An 18,399-nucleotide genomic window follows, 5' to 3' on the forward strand; every position below is an offset into this window, starting at 1 on the left:
ACGTTGTTGTAACTCCAGAAATACATGCCATTTATAACCAGTTTCTTGCACTTTCTTTTTATTAAAGTAATCACATTATGTTATTTGTTAATTGGTAATAGCATTGTATGAAGAAGACAGTGTATTCGCCGAAAGTAGGAAGACTAGACATAAACTTTACATGTGCAAGTAGTCCATTAAAAACGGTTTGTCATCAATGCTATAAGGTGATAGTGGAACATCATATGGTAAGGGAAATGGTGGTATGCCATCTCTTGGTGATCCAAGGGGGAAAGTGTCTTCACCAATCTGGAAAGATATGTGTTGATTTCTCACTTAGATTTATATACAATATTTGTACTTACCACAAATCTGGGCAGAAACAGAACACCCACCTCGTAGTTGGCTATTCGAAGGCAGGCCTGAATGTTAGCATTTTTATTAAATGAGCCCCAAGCAGCTTTAGAGAGATTGGCCGATGTGAGCAAAAACCAATATATAGATTTGTCATCCAAATTATATCGCGTATATGATTTTATGTGTGGCATTGCTTGCGAACGATAGCGCAGCTTTGAAGTCCATTGATGCAGATAAGGCTTTAGCCAAGGCTGTTTGTCGTTTGTATTTTTACTGTACGGCAAACATCCGCCTCCTAACAGGCCGTCGTGACTGTTATTAACATTGGAATAGCTGGGATATATCATCTTAAATGCTGGAAATTTGCGAATTCCTAAAGGGGTACAATCGCGCCGTAAACTGTTGATGAAATCATTTTGAATCCAGGCCTGAACATTCACACCAAGGCTACCTATACTCGAGCTTTGGCATACAATTGGAATAGAATCATCAACTGGAGCGCAATGTTTTTGCAGTATACTGCTCACACGAGCATGTCCCCATGGATGGCCGCGGGGGCCTTCCCGATGTCCACCTGGGACGGAACCAATGAAGAACACACTATAGATAGTAATACAATGTTTTAGTGAGTATTTGTCTTTAAGAAGTTTTGTATTATATGACCTTTAAATTACTACATATTAAAATAATTAGTAATTTCATAGGTACAATTTTCAAATCTAGAAAAGTTTAATAAAAATAAGCAAATCTTACTTTATTGCACTGAAATCGGTCTTACGAATTCTTGCAATCCATGGCTGTAACTCTGCACATTTGTATTCAACCAAATATAACATCAAATCTTGGCGAAAATTGGTGGGACTTTCACCTGCGGTGGTGTCTGCACTTTCTGGTAAAGGCGTGAGGCGGGGACTAATCCATAGGCCCTGTGTACGGTTATGCCAATCATCTTCGTAAAGATTGGCAGTGGAAACTACAACTCGCATGGAACCATCTTTGTAGCCAAGTAACATCATTTTTGTGTGCGAAGTAGAGAATGGCGTTGACATTTTGACTTTTACTGCCGTAACTTTGGGTTTATGCTTTGATATATTTTGCAATTCGGGTGTATCATCTCCATACAAAACGAGCAGTGGTGTATCGCTGAAGAATTGAGTTCGTTATAGAAATCCCGAATACAAAATATAAGTATATAAGGACAAACTTACAGAATTCCCGCAAAATAGTAATGACCAAGAAGCCAACCAATATCCACCATAAAGTTTATTTGAACGGAAGATTCAATAACACCCAGACTTTCGTCGAGTATTTCTTAAGATTATCTGTTAGTAATATCCAATTGTAATTATTTTATAGCAATTACCTTGAAATGTTATTGACAATGGCTCCGTATGCGTTGGTTTTGAGTCTGTAATTGCGGTTAGAAAAAAATTGTACGGGGCTGCTGATTCCAGCTTTTTTGCCATCATTCCCTTTTGTACCACAACCGGAACATAATCTCTAATGTCTCGTGTGATTTTCTGTTTTTTAGCTAAATTGGAATTGATATCATGACCGGTAGATGTTGACGGCTTTGGAGAGGTGTCCCTTTTCTTTTCGTATTTCGGCAACTCTTTGTCACGACCTTGGGGATTCTCCTGTCTTTTAGCGGACGGATCTTTTGGGAAAAGGGTTTCCATCAGTTTCAATTGCTGAGAAATAATTTCGGCATTCTTCACTAACTCATTTGGTATTTTATACTCTTTCGTGGTAGCATCTAGACCCTGCTTATATATTCGATCCACTATCAGATGAAAGATAAGCACATTTCATTAGAAACAATTAGGAACCAACAACTCATGTATGATTGTATTTACAGTGAGGATGAGAGAATTCCTTGAAGTGAATAGGATTCCTTCGATAACACTTTTCACCATACGGACATATTTTTAAATCCGACATATTGAGATTGGCAAATTCAAAATTTAAAACACAGAGTAAACTAGTTGCTTCTTCTTCTTTTTCGACACATATGTCGCTTCCAGTGTACACTTTTTCGTTTCCAAGACGGGATACACAAAGTCATGATAAAACAACAGGTACTACATCACAGTCAGTTGAGTACATCCAACTGTCAAAAACATGTCTTGTTACTATTGGTTACATTTTACATTCCACAGGTTACTATTGTCAAAAACATGTCTGGTTACTACTGGTTACATAGGTAACTATTGGTTGCATAGGTTGCTATTGGTAACTAACATTAAAATATAAACAAACAAATTGAAAATATTTAATATCTTTTTTTTACTAATGCTATGTTCCCACTGGCTCGTTTTCCTCATTCGTTTTTCCAAAACATTTCGCCGTTCACACCGAGTTGAGATGTTTAATTTGACAGTTAAGCTGAGTACTATGTTCAGTTTTCAAGCTGAAAACCAGCTTGTTTTCACGGTTACTTTTTTAAATTAACTAATTTAGAAATATAAAATTATTTGCAACCAATTCCTTGGATCTTTTCCATCCATAATTTGCAGAGACTTGATAAAAATGTTATCGTCTTCATATATATTTTTGCACTTTTAATTTAGTGTTTTGGTGAAAAACTCGAACATCCCTGCCAGCATTTAAAAGTTCCATTTCATCCACATCGCTCCCACAGACTCGTAAGTGACACTGAAACAATCGCCAACTGTGATAGTATTTTGCCATCACTATTCGCATGAAAGTATTTTGCCATCACTATTGTTATGCGCTTTACAGACTATCAGTTATTCCGGACGACAGTGCTCGTGTCGAACATATCCCATATATTGTGCACATTATAAGTTAAGTCCGAAGGCATAATCGATACTGCTGCATGTTTATGGGATCGATAACACATTTACCGATTATTTAGTCATCGCCGACAAGTCGTATCGATCCAACACGCTGTAAGATTCTTTACAAACACCAGTGTTGCCAGGTGATTCTTGATTCTTCCCCCCAAATCTTAAGTAAAAAACCCCTAAATTGGTCTAGACGTTTTTCAAAAACCCCCCAAAAAATTATAAATGTAAACAGTTCAAAAAGGTGTCCCAAATTTCGTTAAAAATCCTGCAGTAATACACTATACAAATTAAATTTAACACAAATATATATATACTGAAAGAATTTCTTTTCTTTTGATGTAAATAAAAATTTCACAAATTCGGGTTTATTTGTCTAAAATTTCGTTCCTGAGGGAAGTAATTTTTCTATGGGTATTATAATACAAAATGTATATCAATATAAAAAGCTGACAAAACAATATAATTCAATGTATAAATCGTTCAAATCAAATTAATTAAAACAACGGCTTATAAAGTATAAATAATAGAAATAAAAACTAAACAAAAATTAAAGTTCAGTAAATATATACATTATTCGGCAAAATTGTAGGCTTGAAATTATGAGACCAATAATTTAATTTTACAATACCATTTCTTAATTTGTTTTTAATTGTATCAAATATTAAAAATTTCCCTTCAACAGATGCGTTTAAAACAGAATGTCATTTCATACTTGCTTGTATTTAAGAACATGGGTTGACTTCCCTCATTTTTTTTCTCAAAATTCATGCCAGAATTGTTCCAAATTTTGTTTAGAATTGCTCCACTTTATAAGGTCTAAAATAATTTTTTACCCCCAAAAATCCCCCCCAAATAAATGTTACCCCTAAAAATCCCCCTAAACGTGTAAAAAACCCCTAAATTTGGGGGGAAACCCCCAACCTGGCAACACTGACAAACACCGACATTCCGTCCGGAATAACTGATAGTCTGTAAGGCGCATTACAAGAGCCATTTTATATTTTGTGAAACACCGAGCGCAACTAGCTTCTTATAATTTATTAAAATAAAAAGGATAATGAAGTGCTGAAAATATACCCTGCCAACATTTTTTGAATTTGGGGACTCTTTTGAGAATCCCCACTACGTCGAAAACAATCATATACGACATCAAAAACTCGTCGGAAAAGCGCCGTCACTATTGAGAAGTTGTACCACGCCAAGTTACTACAAAAATGTTTCGCATGAGTGCAATTATTAGGTGCCTTTATAGACCAATTTAGAACGACGCCAATAAGGGACCCTCCAAACAATCAGAAAAAGTGCATTTTAAGATAGTTGTAAAAGAATCATTGTGGTCGAGTAAAACACGTTTGTTTAGATATTTATTAATTTGATTAAACATTTACAAATTCTTAAAAATATAACATTTATACCACTATCACATTACATTTAACATAATTTTTGGCATTAATGATGATGTTGAGTTACAAGTAGAGAGTTACATGTTGCTGCGTCTATCAACCAGTGTTTTTATTCCATGGAGACAGCGTGTCTGTAAAATATCTGAAAAACAATCACTTTATTCCATTTGGAAAATCACCAAATTGTTCACCAATATACCTTTCACAATTTTAAGCGTATAATCTATGTTTTCAGAACTTTATTTTCGTTTTTATTTAATTAAAATATAACAAGCTGGTTGCGCTTGGCGTTTCACAAAAAAAATGGCTTTTTTAACAGTAGGGATGGCAAATTACTTGCATGTACTTTTTGATGTACCTTTTCATGATGGTTGAAGTGACATTTACGAGTCTGTGGTAACGATGAGGTTGAAATGGAACTTTGAAATGCTGGCAGGGTAGTTATTTCGCTTAAAATTGTGAAAGGTATATTCCCTGCCAGCATTTCAAAGTTCCATTTCATCCTCATCGCTACCAAAGACTCGTAAATGTCACCACAACCATCGCGAACTGTGATGGGGGAAGCATATCAAAAAGTACAAAATGTATATGAAAGTATTTTGCCATCACTACTGTTAGAAGAGCCATTTTATTTTTTGTGAAACGCCAAGCGCAACCAGCTTGTTATATTTTATTTAAATAAAAACGAAAATAAAGTTCTGAAAACATAGATATTACGCTTAGGGCCAGTTTCTCAATGTCTTGTTATTATTTATCGTGTCGATAAAACAGCTGATCCCATACAAAAATTTTACTAACCGGAGGTCTATCCACCGGTTAAAATTAATCGGAGGATGAGAAACTGGCCATTAAAATTGTGAAAGGTATATGGTGAACAATTTTCGACTTTCCAAATAGAATAAAGTGATCGTTTTTCAAATTTTTTTTTCCAGGCACGCTGTCTCCATCGAAAATAAACAAACTGGCTGATAGACGCTGCAATATGTAACTTGCTACTTAAAACTCAACATCATTGTTTTATTAATGCAAAAAATTATGTTAAATGTGATTAGATAAACCGAAAAATGTTATATTTATAAGAAATTATAAATGTTTAATCAAATCAATAGATGTTTATTCACATCGTGTTTTACTTGACCACAATTGTAGAAGTACAATTATCTTAAAATTCACTTTTTCTGATAGTTTGCAGGGGTTCTTATTGGCGTCCTTCGAAATTGATCTAAATAGGCACCTAATAATTGTACTGATGAGTAACATTTTCGTAGTAACTTGGCGTGGTACAACTTCTCAATAGTGACGGCGCTTTTCCGACGAGTTTTTGATGTCGTATATGATTTTTTTCGATGTAGTGGGGATTCTCAGAAGCGCCCCCAAATTCAAAAAATGTTGGAAGGGATTGGTGAACAATTTTTGACTTTCCAAATGGAATAAAGTGATAGTTTTTCAAATATTTTTCCAGTCACGCTGCCTCCATTGGGAATAAAAGAACTGGCTGATAGACGCTACAAGATGTAACTTGCAACTCAACATCAATCTTTTATTAATGCACAAAAATATGTTAAATGTGATGTGATAGTCGTATAAATATTATATTTATGAGAATTTATAAATGTTTAATAAAATTAATAAACATCTAAAAAATCGTGCTTTACTTGACCACGATGATTCTTTTACAACTATCTTAAAATGCACTTTGTCTGATTGTTTGAAGGGGCTCTTATTGGCGTCCTTCTAAATGTATCCAGAAGGGCACCTAACAATTGCACTCATGCGATACTTTTTTGTAGTAACTTGGCGTGGTACAACTTCTCAATAGTGACGGCGCTTTTCCGAGGAGTTTTGGATATCGTATACGACTGTTTTCGACGTAGTGGGGATTCTCAGAAGCGCCCCTAGCAATCTAGCAATTAATTAAATTAAATTAAATTAATTAAAATAGTTTTACAACTGTAATTGCATCTTCATTTTGAGGTAAAACCTGGCAAGGATTTTTTTTAATTTGGGAAGTAAAAGTCACTGGGAGCTAAATCAGGAGAATAAGGTGGGTGATCAAGCAACTCGTACTTTAATTCGTTGATTTTAGTCATTGTCCGCTGGTGCGTTGTCTTGATGAAAAATTATTGTTTGTGTTGTAAAGGCCGGTACTCTGTTCGGTTTTCGCGTTGAAACTCCATACAAAACCAAAAAATGCGAAAAATTTGCGAAATTTTTTCCATTTGTGATACTTTGTTTTTCGTGTTGAAAAACTGACGTTTATAGCACGGCGCCATTTGCAATGTGAATTAAGAAATAATTTATTTATTAAAAACTGTTTGTGCGGGTTTATAAATCAAACACGGACCATATTTTTGTTCCGAAACTATACAAGGATCAAAGGAATAGCAGATCAATTGCCCAAGGAAAAATAAAATGTTATTTTGTAAAAACAAGCAACACCACCAACTTAATCCAATATCGCTCCCTGTAAAATAGCGCTCCAAGCTACCTAAAAAAACGCCGCTTTCTATGTGCGAAATAATGGTTTCCATAAAAATTTTTCGCAGAATGAACATAGTACCGGCCTTAAGCCAGGACGTTTTTCTCGAATTTGAACATTTAATTGATCCAAAAGGTTGCAATAGTACTCTGAATTTATTGTTTTACCCTTTTGCAGATAGTCAATCAATAAAATATCCCCCAACATTTTTTGAATTTGGGGGCGCTTCTGAGAATCCCCACTACGTCGAAAACAATCATATACGACATTTTTTGCTTTGGCTACAATTTCTGTTGCTGTTTTTGAATGTCCACTACGTGATTCATCTTCAATGCTTGTACAACCATGTTTAAATTCAGCAACCCAATTTTTTACTGTTGCATATGAAGGAACACTTTCACCTAACACCTAACATATTCTACTAAAACCACAGTATAGGGGATGTTGAAAGTGATTTTGTTGAAATCCTCTACGAGCCAGCTGATATTTGACTATTGCAAATCTACTGGGATCTACCCTGTAGCCCCTTCAAACAATCAGAAAAAGTTAATTTGACGGTGTTTCTGAGAATCCCCACCACGTCGACAACAATCGTATACGACATCCAAAACTCGTCGGAAAAGCGCCGTCACTATTGAGAAGTTGTACCACACCAAGTTACTACAAAAAGGTATCGAGTGAGTGCAATTATTAGGTGCCTTTTTTTAATAAATTTAGAACGACGCCAATAAGAGCCCCTTCAAACAATCAGAAAAAGTTAATTTGACGGTGTTTCTGAGAATCCCCACCACGTCGACAACAATCGTATACGACATCCCATATATTGTGCACCCTATAAGTTAACCCAATAAACACAAACGTTTGAAAAATGCTAAATTTCTACAATTTTTCTAACATTTTTTCAAAGGATTAGGGTAATATTCAAGTTGAGAAATTGTTGAGAAAATCGCGTTCTCAACAAAAAACAGACATTACCCTCAACAGTGAAATTCAACACATTAGCAATAATATCTCAAGTGTTACCCTCATATTGAAATGCATCGCTACTCAATAACTTGTCAAACAATTTTCGATGCGAGTCAAATTCAAAATTAACATCGCAAATACTTTTCAACCTAAATTTGTATGAATGATATCCCCACTTCAAATTGAAAGTCAAAGCCAAAATTCTATGAATTTTGTATAATTTATTCATTTTTATCAAAATAAAATATATAATAATACACTACACTGCATAATACACTACAATACCAATTGATAAATAATAATCTTATTAAACATATCAACAAATAAGAACAAAAAAAAACAAACAACAAAACTTTAAATATCTTAAACATTATTAGTAAACACTTTTGCATTGATAATTCGATTTCCTTCCTTTTGGTGTCATAAAACAGCATTAAAATTTATTAACATGGGGGCAATTTGAAATTAGGAACGTACTGGACCGCGTGTTAGAATTGATTTCCAGCAGAAGGAATTCACAAAATATCCATTTTAAACTGATAATAGCCCTGCCAGCATTTCAAAGTTCCATTTCATCTTCATCGCTACCACAGACTCGTAAATGTCACTACAACCATCCTACTGTGATGGGGGACAGCGTATCATAAAGTACAAAATGTACTTCATACATGTATTTTGCCATCACTACTTTTACAAAAGCCATTTTATTTTTTGTGAAACGCCAAGCGCAACTAGCTTGTTATATTTTATTTAAGTAAAAACGAAAATAAAGTTCTGAAAACAGATTTTACGCTTAAAATTGTGAAAGGTGTGGTGAACAATTTTTGATTTTCCAAATGGAATAAAGTGATTGTTTTTCAAATATTTTACAGACACGCTGCCTCCATCGGAAAAAAACACTGGCTGATAGACGCTGCAACATGTAACTCGCTACTTGTAACTCTACATCATCATTAATGCAAAAAATTATGTTAAATGTGATGTGATAGTGGTATAAATGTTATATTTTTAAGAATTTGTTAATGATTAATCAAATTAATAAATATCTAAACAAACGTGTTTTACTCGACCACAATGATTCTTTTACCACTATCTTAAAATGTGCTTTTTCTGATTGTTTGGAGGGTCTCTTATTGGCGTCGTTCTAAATTGATCTATAAAGGCACCTAATAATTGCACTCATGCGAAACCTTTTTGTAGTAACTTGGCGTGGTACAACTTCTCAATAGTGACGGCGCTTTTCCGACGAGTTTTTGATATCGTATATGATTGTTTTCGACGTACAGGGGATTCTCAGAAGCGCCCCCAAATTCAAAAAATGTTGGCAGGGAGCATATGAATTAAACTGACGATGTGATGCACATTTTCATCCAGAAGTTGTTGATTTCAACAATTTGTTGTTTTTAAAAATTTTAATTGGTTGCACTTGTAATGTTTCTGGAAACTTTTTCTTGTCGATAAGCCACTCATTTTTCATTGGTCAGCTTCTTAATGTTTGCAAGAATGTAGCATCCAAAGATTTTAGTTTTTTGCAAAGAGATTTAAATTTAGTGACTTCTCTAAAGTGTTGATTTATTTTTCATGACGTACCAATTATGATAAACTATTTGAAGCAGTTCCAGTTAATTGTCCACCATTTTTTCATCGGTCAGCTTTTTAATGTTTTTAGGAACGTAGTATCCATAATTTTAGTTTTCGGCAAAGAGATATACATTTAGTGACTTCCTTAAAGTTTTATCTCATTTTTTATTTTCACTTACCTATTTTTATAAACTATTTGGTTAGTTGTCTAAAATTTTCCATTCTTTTTATTTCTTGCAATTGACCACGAACTTCGTTGCACAAATAAGTATTGAAAACCACATGGTTTTTTCGTTGCATTTTAGGGTAGTGTTTTGTCAAAGTTTTCTCATATTATCTTCAACACCTTTTCAAAGATTTCGTCAACATTTTGGCAAATTGGAAGTAATTCTCAAACAATTTGAAGATGTATTGAAGATGAGCAAGTCAAGTTGAATTTATGTTGAAAATTATATTTACCCTCAAACTGAAAAGTTGTTGTATTTGAAAAACGCTCATCCTGTGTTTATTGGGAAGTCACTGAAAGATTCTTTACAAACACCGACATTCCGTCCGGAAAAACTGATAGTCTGTAAAGCGCATTACACTCTATCAGTTATTCCGGTACGTAAACTTCTCTATTTAGTTGAATCCATTGAACGATAGCGTAGCTTTTTGGTACGAATCATTCTTAATTACCATCCCTGTTGACAGTTTGTGATAAAATTTACATTGTGTTTGTGTTGCAGAACGAAAACCCAAAAACAACAAAGCAATGCAAATTGTTTTAAAATTTGTGCATTTGGAGTCACTGATTGATTTTTAAATTAAATAAATTTGTCTTTGCTTTCGCATGTAGTAAATTTGTCTTGATTCTTAATCGTTCTTATTGTCCGCAAGGAAAGTGCAGAGAATTGATTGCTCAGTTGGTGAGTAATTTTGTTTGTTTGTGGTTGTACCACATATGCATTAACGATTAATTTGACTGCAATAGTGCATTTAATGAGCTGAAATATATACAATTAGTAAAGTCGCTAAGCCTAGTATCCCTAGTATATATATGTATCCCTAGTATTTTTTTGTATTTTGCGTACGCTAACATTGGTTATTATTACGATTTCAAATGAAGTGAAATCTGATCCACATATTTTTTTTATTGTGGGTGCGGCAACAATAGAATGCAGTATTATCTTTGTTTTCTTTTTTTTGTAGCCTTAGTTCATCATGCCTATCTTGTATTCCGTAATATCCCGCGGTGTCACCGTACTGGCGAAATATGCTGAATGCGTTGGAAATTTCGCGGAAGTAACAGACCAGATTATATCCAAAATAACATTGGACAACCACAAGTTGACGTACTCCCACGGCGACTATCTGATCCATTATGTTTGTGAAAATAAGCTGATCTATATGTGTATAACAGACAGTGTATGTTGCGAAATCCATTTTTAAATTCCGATTTTTGATAGAATTATTTCCACTCGTTACAGGAGTTCGAACGAGCTCGTGCTTTCCTTTTTCTGGCTGATATTAAGCAGAAGTTTATCCAAACCTATGGCCTACAGGTGGCAACTGCCATAGCGTATGCTATGAATACAGAGTTCTCGAAAGTTCTTGCTCAGCAAATGACATTTTTTAGTCAGTCAATGGAAGTAGATGCGATTTCCAGGGTTCATGGGCAAATAGATGAATTGAAGGACATTGTTGTTAAAAATATAGGTATATTTTGGCTTAGCTTTAAATTTGATATATTATTGCTTAATGATACTTTGTTTATAATCACATTGCAGACAATCTCAGAGATCGTGGAGAAAAACTTGAACTACTCGTTAATAAAACCGAAAATCTTAGCAATAATGTAAGTAAATTAGTATATTTATTTAATTTAAATGTCTTTGCTACATTTCACTTTACTCCATTATTGTGTTTTAGCGATGACACAAATTCGACTTTATTTGACACAAACATATTATGAGGGAAAACTTCTCATATCATCTCAAACAATTCTTCATCCCATTGTCAAACGACCTCCAAATAGCCGAGTTTCAATACCATGCCATTTGATATTGAGCACTTAGAAGTGTCGCCAGAACTTCTAATTGCTTGGCCCAACGTTGAATAAACTGTTGGTGCTTTTTGACAGAGTCGGAGACATAGCTAGGGGACTAGCATACCACAAATGCCAACGAACCCTCATGAATTCCGAATCATAGTGAGTAAAGCTGTACTCAGTGATAAGAAATGAAAAAAAATCACTCATACGTTTGTCCTAACATTTAGTTTCTTTATATATTACTAGCTGGTCGGGTTTGGTTCATTTTATGAGCAGCCCGTCATTTTAGGCTTAAGGTGAGTAATAGGCTCGGTTTTTTGACAAAAAACTAAATTAAAAGTGCAAAAATGTATATGAAGACGATTACATTTTTATCAAGTCTTGTGAAATTATGAGTGGGAAAGATCCAATGTGAAACACTTAATGTTTCTAAATTAATTGATTAAAAAAGTAAGCTGGTTTTCAGCTAGTACTTAACATAGTACTTACCTTTACATAGACAATTCAGTCCATTGCGATACCAGGTTGTGAATTTCTCTGTAATCAATGAAGGATGCTTGATTTTAGGTTAAGCTGAATGACCAGTAAAGCTGATAACATTTTGAGTATTTCAGTCCTCTAAAAAATCTCTAATTGATGGTTCCCACTGCGGGTCACATCATTCGCATAATGAACATCACCATGACTATAATGGTATGCCACGATGCAGCTGATATGCATAAGCACATAGCAACATTTTTCTTCCGATTGGATTGATTAATCAATGGCTTTCTTATTCTCATTTTTTTATGCGGCCACTTCCTCGTGTTTTTCCCAAATTTATTTCAATAATACAAATAATGGAAAAAGTGAAAAAGATGGTGTTACCGTCACCTCATATTTGTAAATTGAAGGCTGTTTTTTCATATAGCATTCATAACGCACAATTTGAATTTTACTCGTATTAAAGGGACAGAACTCCAGACATTTAAATTACAATTTATTAAAAGGCCAGAACTCCCGATATTGCATTTACAAATCTGTGGTGTGTCCACTTACAATATTGCCGAAAAATATCCAGCAAAAACAAACACACAAAATTTCTTTAAAATCATTTGAGACGTTATCTCGTTTAGGCGCTTTGTAATACTTATTATGTCTGCTTATAGAAATGTCATTCATTCTTTCTTTAATTATTGGGGTGTAATTTCATTTTATTTTTGGGCCTTGCTTGCTTTCATAATATTTCAAATATTTCAAATCAAAATGGATCTTATATTATCATTACAATTTTAATACGAGCTTATTCGAAATTAAATATAAGGAATTGCTTGATTATGAATGTATTGGAAAGAAAGCGCCAGATACCAATCCCACAAGCCTAACATATGTTTCTTTGCTGGCAAATGCAACTTTCCATAGTCTGATAGATGATTTAATTTGAATCTTATACGTTAATTTTCTAAGGAAATTACATATAAGAATTATTCCATTTTTTAAGATTTTGATTTGTTTTTTAAGCGGTTTTATATATTTTAAATAGACCCTATTTTTCTGTCTGTTTTCATTACTTAGTTATATATTGTTGGGGATCATTTTTCTGGGGTCCATTTTCATATTGCCCATACATTAAAAGGAAATGGTCCAACTCATTAACTGTGAATAATTTAGTTTTTTTTTAATTTATTTAAAAAATAATTGAGAAATAAAGTTATTTTTGCACAATTGGTTCCGAATGTGTTAAATTTTTGGTAAGGTTTCTGCAATTTTATAGAGTATAAAAAGTTTTTTTTTGCACAATTGGTTCCGAATTTGTAAATTTTTTGGGAAGGTTTCTGCTATTTTATAGAGTATATCGTAATAAATGTTTTTTTTTTTTATATATTATATATTTTATATATATTTACCTATTAAATTCAATAAATTGTAATTCTTAATGCAATGTACATGGACATTAAATATGTTAAATTCTACCATTTTGTGTGAAACTGAAAATTGATTAAAATTTTAAAATAAAGACTAGTCTTTTTTTAATATTTTCTAAATAATTTCTTTTAACAATATAATAATTGTATTTTTCAGTCCGTTGCATTCCGCAAAGCATCTCGAAATCTCGCTCGCCAAATGTTTTGGAAAAACGTACGTCTATACGTGGTTGTAGGACTCATACTAATCTTTGTGGTATACGTAATTGGCAGTATGGCTTGTGGAGGATTGGATTGGCACTCCTGTTAAATCGGAACTCTCTTTTGCCTTGCTGTGGTTGAAGTGGAAAGACGAATTACACCTACATATACAGTTATAAAACGTATTAGTTATGATTAAGTTTTTTTTTTATTTTTATTCAAAGTATTGGTTATTGATATTCATATCTCATTATTTAATAGCAGTTACGTCGGTAAAAAAATAAATGTTTGTATTATATATATAATATTAATAATAACAAAGCTTGAATTAGCTTTCAAAATTATCATTCAATCAGAGTAATAAAAATTCATGTGAAATGTTTTCAAACAGTATGAATAAAACAGTTATAAAAAGGTTGGAACATTCCAATTTCTTTGGGCAATTGCTTTATGGCTGCGAATCTTCAACATAAACGACATCATTAGGTTTTATTTGGCCCACACGACGCACACCTAAATGCACACCCATTGCAGGACTGCTGTAGTTTTTGAACATCCGAAAGCTTTGCGAGTATAAAAATGAAAAGTTATTAATTTTGGTTCACGTTGCACGAATAATTTGGTGTTCACCTTTTCAGTGTCTTCAATGGGTCTCCATTGGGATCCCTTTCTCCTGTTTCTACATTGATGTTGGGGAAAATACAACGAGTACAAGGAGCTACAACTCGAAAGACTGCATCTTCTCCTATGCGTATCCATTGCCATTTATCTTCAGCATATGGTTCATATTTATCCATACGCAAATGGAAATTGCCACGGAACTGAAGAGGATCAATGGGTTTGTTGACACGATCTATAAGATCTTCCACGGAAGCCAAATTCATCAACATATATGACGTGGCATCGCCGAAAGTGCCCTTTTGAATGTAGAAAAAAAAACTGAACTAAGAGAAAATGAACTTTTAATCATTGTTATACCGAATCTTCCTGTTTCATGAAGGGTTCCTTCGTTAATCGGCTATTAATGGATCTGACAGGAATTGGATAAGGATAGTAGACTAGTAGCAGTCCGGAATCCTTCCCCAGTATAAAACGCGAAAACCACTTGTCATACTTTTCACCACATAACATGGCATCAATTTTTGTACCCCAAACTGATGTGTGGACATCTTTGCCGGGTGCTTCGTCATTCAACTTGGAAAAGTCTAACTCTAACGGCTCCATTCCATCGGCTATAATGCATAACTTGGATTGCCCAATCAATTTAACCTGTACTAAAACTAATTTTGGATACACCCGTGCTGTTATCATTTCATTTTGGTCGTTTATCAACATCAATGCACGATCAGTAATGCCACCAAAACGTAAACCCAGAACCTCTGCAGACCAAGTACCATCCTTATCGGACACTTGTAATGGGGCACAAGATTTGACGGGAAATAAGTTGATTTTATCTAGTGTGCCCACTCGGCGCCATTTCGAAGGCATAACATCTTTCTTAAAGTATCTATAATAGAAGTAAGACAAGACACCTGCTGCCATGGTACAGGCTCCAACCCCAATGTATAAAGCCCTGTTTGAGGTGAAATCTTAAAAAATTACCATTACATTACTGAATATTTATGCGCAGATCATACGGATAGACCTACTTGACATTTTTGCTCCAAATAAGATAAGCGATGTCTCCGTATACAGCCAATTTGCAGATAATAATGAACACAACTGAGAAAACCTGCTCTGCTATCTCGAATTCTGTTTGCACTTTGAATGTGTGTCCCATATGAAATGTAGAAAAACTTAAATCTATAATTATTAATACATTTATATTTTTCGCAAACTTGAGCGCAGCTTTTATGTGTTATGATAACGTACAGGTTTTACACTCAAAGAAATTTGTTCTTTTATTTTTCGGCGTTCGGTTCCCCAGCGTTAACTGAATGAGAAATTTAGAATCTGAACTGCTTGTATTTGATACACAAATAATAACTGAGATTGAGTTATGGGTCTCCCAAAGGGGCAAAACATTCAATTCTGACCATAATATTTGAGAAAAGTTTCAGTGTCACTGACGTATTCCATTTTAGTAAATTAATACATCGAATATTCCCTAACGATTGGGCCTAAAGGAATTCAAGGTGTACTTGTTTTATATTATGATGCAATATACACAATATGATATAGGGGGTGGGAAATATTTACATATGTACATTCATAATTTCATTAAAACTAAATATTTTTACTGAATTGAAACTAATAGACATATTGTGTAACGAAAGGTTGAAAGATTAGTCTTCTAAAACAATTGACTTATATATGAAACATTCATTGAATATTTTTCGAGATATATGTACGTATACCTAAGCAAAAACTCTCATTGTAAAACAATATTGGACGTAATACGGATGAAAATCGGTAAGCAATTACTTTTAAATCGAAATCTAGTTTACTTGCTCAAGGACAGCATTATCAAGAGTGAAGTCGTAATCGTGGATGAGATGCAGTAGGTAACGGATTTAAGCACATCTCATATAAGAAAATTATGAATATAAAAGAGTTATTAAACACACCGTACCCTCGTTTTCTTACGAACAATAATTGCCTATACAGACTATCAGTTATTCCGGACGACAGTGCTCGTGTCGAACATATCCCATATATTGTGCACATTATAAGCTAAGTCCGAAGGCATAATCGATACTGCTGCATGTTTATGGGATCGATAACACATTTACCGATTATGTAGCCATCGCCGACAAGTCGTATCGATCCGACACAATGTAAGATTCTTTACAAAAGGTAGGTACTATGTTCGGTTTCCGAAGCGAAATCCCATACAAAACCAAAAATGCGAAAAACTACCGAAATATTTTTCATTTGTGGTACTTTGTTTTTTTTCGAGTTGAAAAACTGACATAAAGTGCATAGTCCCTAATTAGTTCGGCTTTAAATTTTTCCATATGTTGAGATTAGTTAGTTTCAAAACATGGCGCCATTTGTAATGTGAATTAAGAAATAATTGATTTATTCAAATGATTTGTGTTAAATTAGAATACAAAAGTGGTTCGCGTTGTTATTTAAAAATGCAATTCGATTGACGAAATAAAAATAACGGAGTGCTATATGTATATAACATATATAACAGCATCTGGTTCTGTAGCCGTTTCTGCCACAGTAGCATCTGCCCTCACATCCCTGACACCCACAATTGCAGCCACTACATCAGCTACAGTGAACAACTCCAACATAGCACCCTCAACGCCTGCCACGACCACAGTGGCTGTGACCGCAAATATTGTATTGCAACAACCAAATACAACGGCCGCCCAAGTAGTGAGTGGTCCCATTGGGATGGCAGCAAATACTCCAACATTAGCCACTATTACTAATTCTTCAAATGCAATATCGACTGTTGCTGCCGTTAGTAATACAAATGCAATACTAATGCAATGGTGGTTTCACAATCATCCACAATAGTATCACCAGCAGCTGGATCGAATATTGTTGTTCCCACCACTACAATGGCTTTAGCAGGAGCTACCGTGGGACTTAAGTCTGTTCCAGATATTACAATGACATTGAACCGTATAAATACGGCAGAGAATGAAGTTGATGTGGAGGAATGTTTACCAGGTGATGTTGTTAAATTGGATTTTGCTGGCGAAGAAGTGGCTGGGTGAAATTTTACCCCTAAGGAATGTCTTCTAGGAGTTTCCAATCGGCGACCGGTGCCCGTTGGAAACTCCGCCTATTACAACAGTACCATCATCGCTTCAGCCATCAGCAACAATAGCATTCCATCAGCGTCATATTGTAGAGATACAACCAGGCCACCATTTATCATCATCCCCTGCTAATTTAGAATTGACTAATGTAGAAGTAGAAGAAGCTAATTGTCATAATACTGCAGATGTAATCGATGAAGATTTCTTTTTTAAAATATGCTTAAAAACGATTTCGTCTTATCTCTGTAAACCCAGTGCTTCTACATTCAACACCCATTTTTTACAAAGAAATGAATTGTATTTTTTTTATTATTTTACCGCTCCTCGTAATTGCTCCCTTTTCTATTTGTTAAGCGAGCTCGTTTTTTGTGTGTAAGAGGCGTAAATGAATGAGAACTGAACAAAAGAAATGTTAATGCAATTGTAATTTTTAATGGAAACAACATGAAAGCTAAATATGAGAAATGATAATTAAAAATTTTTAAATATAACAATATTAATGAAAGAAAGCTGATAATCCAGAAAAGAAAACATTGTGTTCTAGGGTCTTTAATTAGTGTATAAATGTACAAATTAATAAAAACTCATAATAAAATTATAATCGAACTTGTCTTATTTTTATATACCGGGGTATAGGTAATTGGGTGGTCTTATACGTTTTATACTTTTTAATATAAAATTAGTAAATTTTTCTGAACAAAGTTATATCCAAAATAAATGTTTATAGTAAATAATTAAATAATTTTTATTTAAATAGCAAAATAATTTTCTTGTATTCATCATTTGTCCAAAATGATTGCGATAGGCTGGAATGAAACGATTTAATTTCGTTGTGGCTTTTAAATTTCAGTTAGCGGCATTCTTGCATTTTATCAATTCAAAACACTGGTTGAATTTCATAACGTGACTGAAATAGTTATTGGAACTTATACATTGGGAGAGTATAACATCCTTCAGTAAACCAG

The 18,399-nt window shown here is 34.0% G+C and overlaps 3 protein-coding genes and 2 long non-coding RNA genes across 5 annotated transcripts; 2 read left to right on the forward strand and 3 right to left on the reverse strand.

Moving 5' to 3' along the window:
• Positions 1–30: 30 nt before the first annotated feature.
• gkt (tyrosyl-DNA phosphodiesterase glaikit) lies at positions 31–2,356 on the reverse strand. Its single transcript, XM_075298495.1, has 6 exons — positions 2,193–2,356; positions 1,700–2,119; positions 1,545–1,647; positions 1,090–1,479; positions 345–936; positions 31–288 (listed from the first exon to the last, which is right to left on the reverse strand). Exons 1-6 carry the CDS (start codon positions 2,275–2,277, stop codon positions 157–159), a joined length of 1,722 nt encoding a protein of 573 aa, XP_075154610.1. The 5' UTR covers positions 2,278–2,356; the 3' UTR covers positions 31–156.
• A 2,121-nt stretch (positions 2,357–4,477) lies between these two features.
• LOC142231706 (uncharacterized) lies at positions 4,478–4,972 on the reverse strand. Its single transcript, XR_012720876.1, has 2 exons — positions 4,749–4,972; positions 4,478–4,691 (listed from the first exon to the last, which is right to left on the reverse strand). It is a non-coding gene; the product is annotated as an uncharacterized LOC142231706 (long non-coding RNA).
• Positions 4,973–10,263: 5,291 nt separating this feature from the next.
• Positions 10,264–14,094, forward strand: Vamp7 (Vesicle-associated membrane protein 7). Its single transcript, XM_075298509.1, has 5 exons — positions 10,264–10,483; positions 10,767–10,982; positions 11,045–11,273; positions 11,345–11,412; positions 13,669–14,094. Exons 2-5 carry the CDS (start codon positions 10,779–10,781, stop codon positions 13,819–13,821), a joined length of 654 nt encoding a protein of 217 aa, XP_075154624.1. The 5' UTR covers positions 10,264–10,483; positions 10,767–10,778; the 3' UTR covers positions 13,822–14,094.
• LOC142228164 (uncharacterized) lies at positions 11,419–12,075 on the forward strand. The gene is made up of 2 exons (XR_012720085.1): positions 11,419–11,766; positions 11,835–12,075. It is a non-coding gene; the product is annotated as an uncharacterized LOC142228164 (long non-coding RNA).
• Positions 13,902–15,568, reverse strand: Marc (Mitochondrial amidoxime reducing component). The gene is made up of 4 exons (XM_075298508.1): positions 15,362–15,568; positions 14,691–15,301; positions 14,343–14,629; positions 13,902–14,275 (listed from the first exon to the last, which is right to left on the reverse strand). The coding sequence occupies exons 1-4, from the start codon at positions 15,366–15,368 to the stop codon at positions 14,161–14,163; spliced, it is 1,020 nt and encodes a 339-aa protein (XP_075154623.1). The 5' UTR covers positions 15,369–15,568; the 3' UTR covers positions 13,902–14,160.
• Positions 15,569–18,399: the final 2,831 nt, after the last annotated feature.

The sequence above is a fragment of the Haematobia irritans genome, chromosome 3 (assembly GCF_050003625.1).
Source record: "Haematobia irritans isolate KBUSLIRL chromosome 3, ASM5000362v1, whole genome shotgun sequence".
NCBI lineage: Eukaryota > Metazoa > Arthropoda > Insecta > Diptera > Muscidae > Haematobia > Haematobia irritans.

Excerpts from the sequence above, each read along its gene's own strand:
- gkt (XM_075298495.1), bottom strand. The coding sequence starts at position 2,277 with ATGTCGGATTTAAAAATATGTCCGTATGGTGAAAAGTGTTATCGAAGG. Across the intron at positions 2,120-2,192 it reads GGAATTCTCTCATCCTCACT|TGGATCGAATATATAAGCAG; the intron begins GTAAATACAATC and ends TTCATCTGATAG. Across the intron at positions 1,648-1,699 it reads ATTGTCAATAACATTTCAAG|AAATACTCGACGAAAGTCTG; the intron begins GTAATTGCTATA and ends GATAATCTTAAG.
- Vamp7 (XM_075298509.1), top strand. The coding sequence starts at position 10,779 with ATGCCTATCTTGTATTCCGTAATATCCCGCGGTGTCACCGTACTGGCG. Across the intron at positions 11,274-11,344 it reads CATTGTTGTTAAAAATATAG|ACAATCTCAGAGATCGTGGA; the intron begins GTATATTTTGGC and ends ATCACATTGCAG. Across the intron at positions 11,413-13,668 it reads CCGAAAATCTTAGCAATAAT|TCCGTTGCATTCCGCAAAGC; the intron begins GTAAGTAAATTA and ends TGTATTTTTCAG.
- Marc (XM_075298508.1), bottom strand. Across the intron at positions 14,630-14,690 it reads TCATGAAACAGGAAGATTCG|GGCACTTTCGGCGATGCCAC; the intron begins GTATAACAATGA and ends TACATTCAAAAG. Across the intron at positions 14,276-14,342 it reads CCATTGAAGACACTGAAAAG|CTTTCGGATGTTCAAAAACT; the intron begins GTGAACACCAAA and ends ATACTCGCAAAG.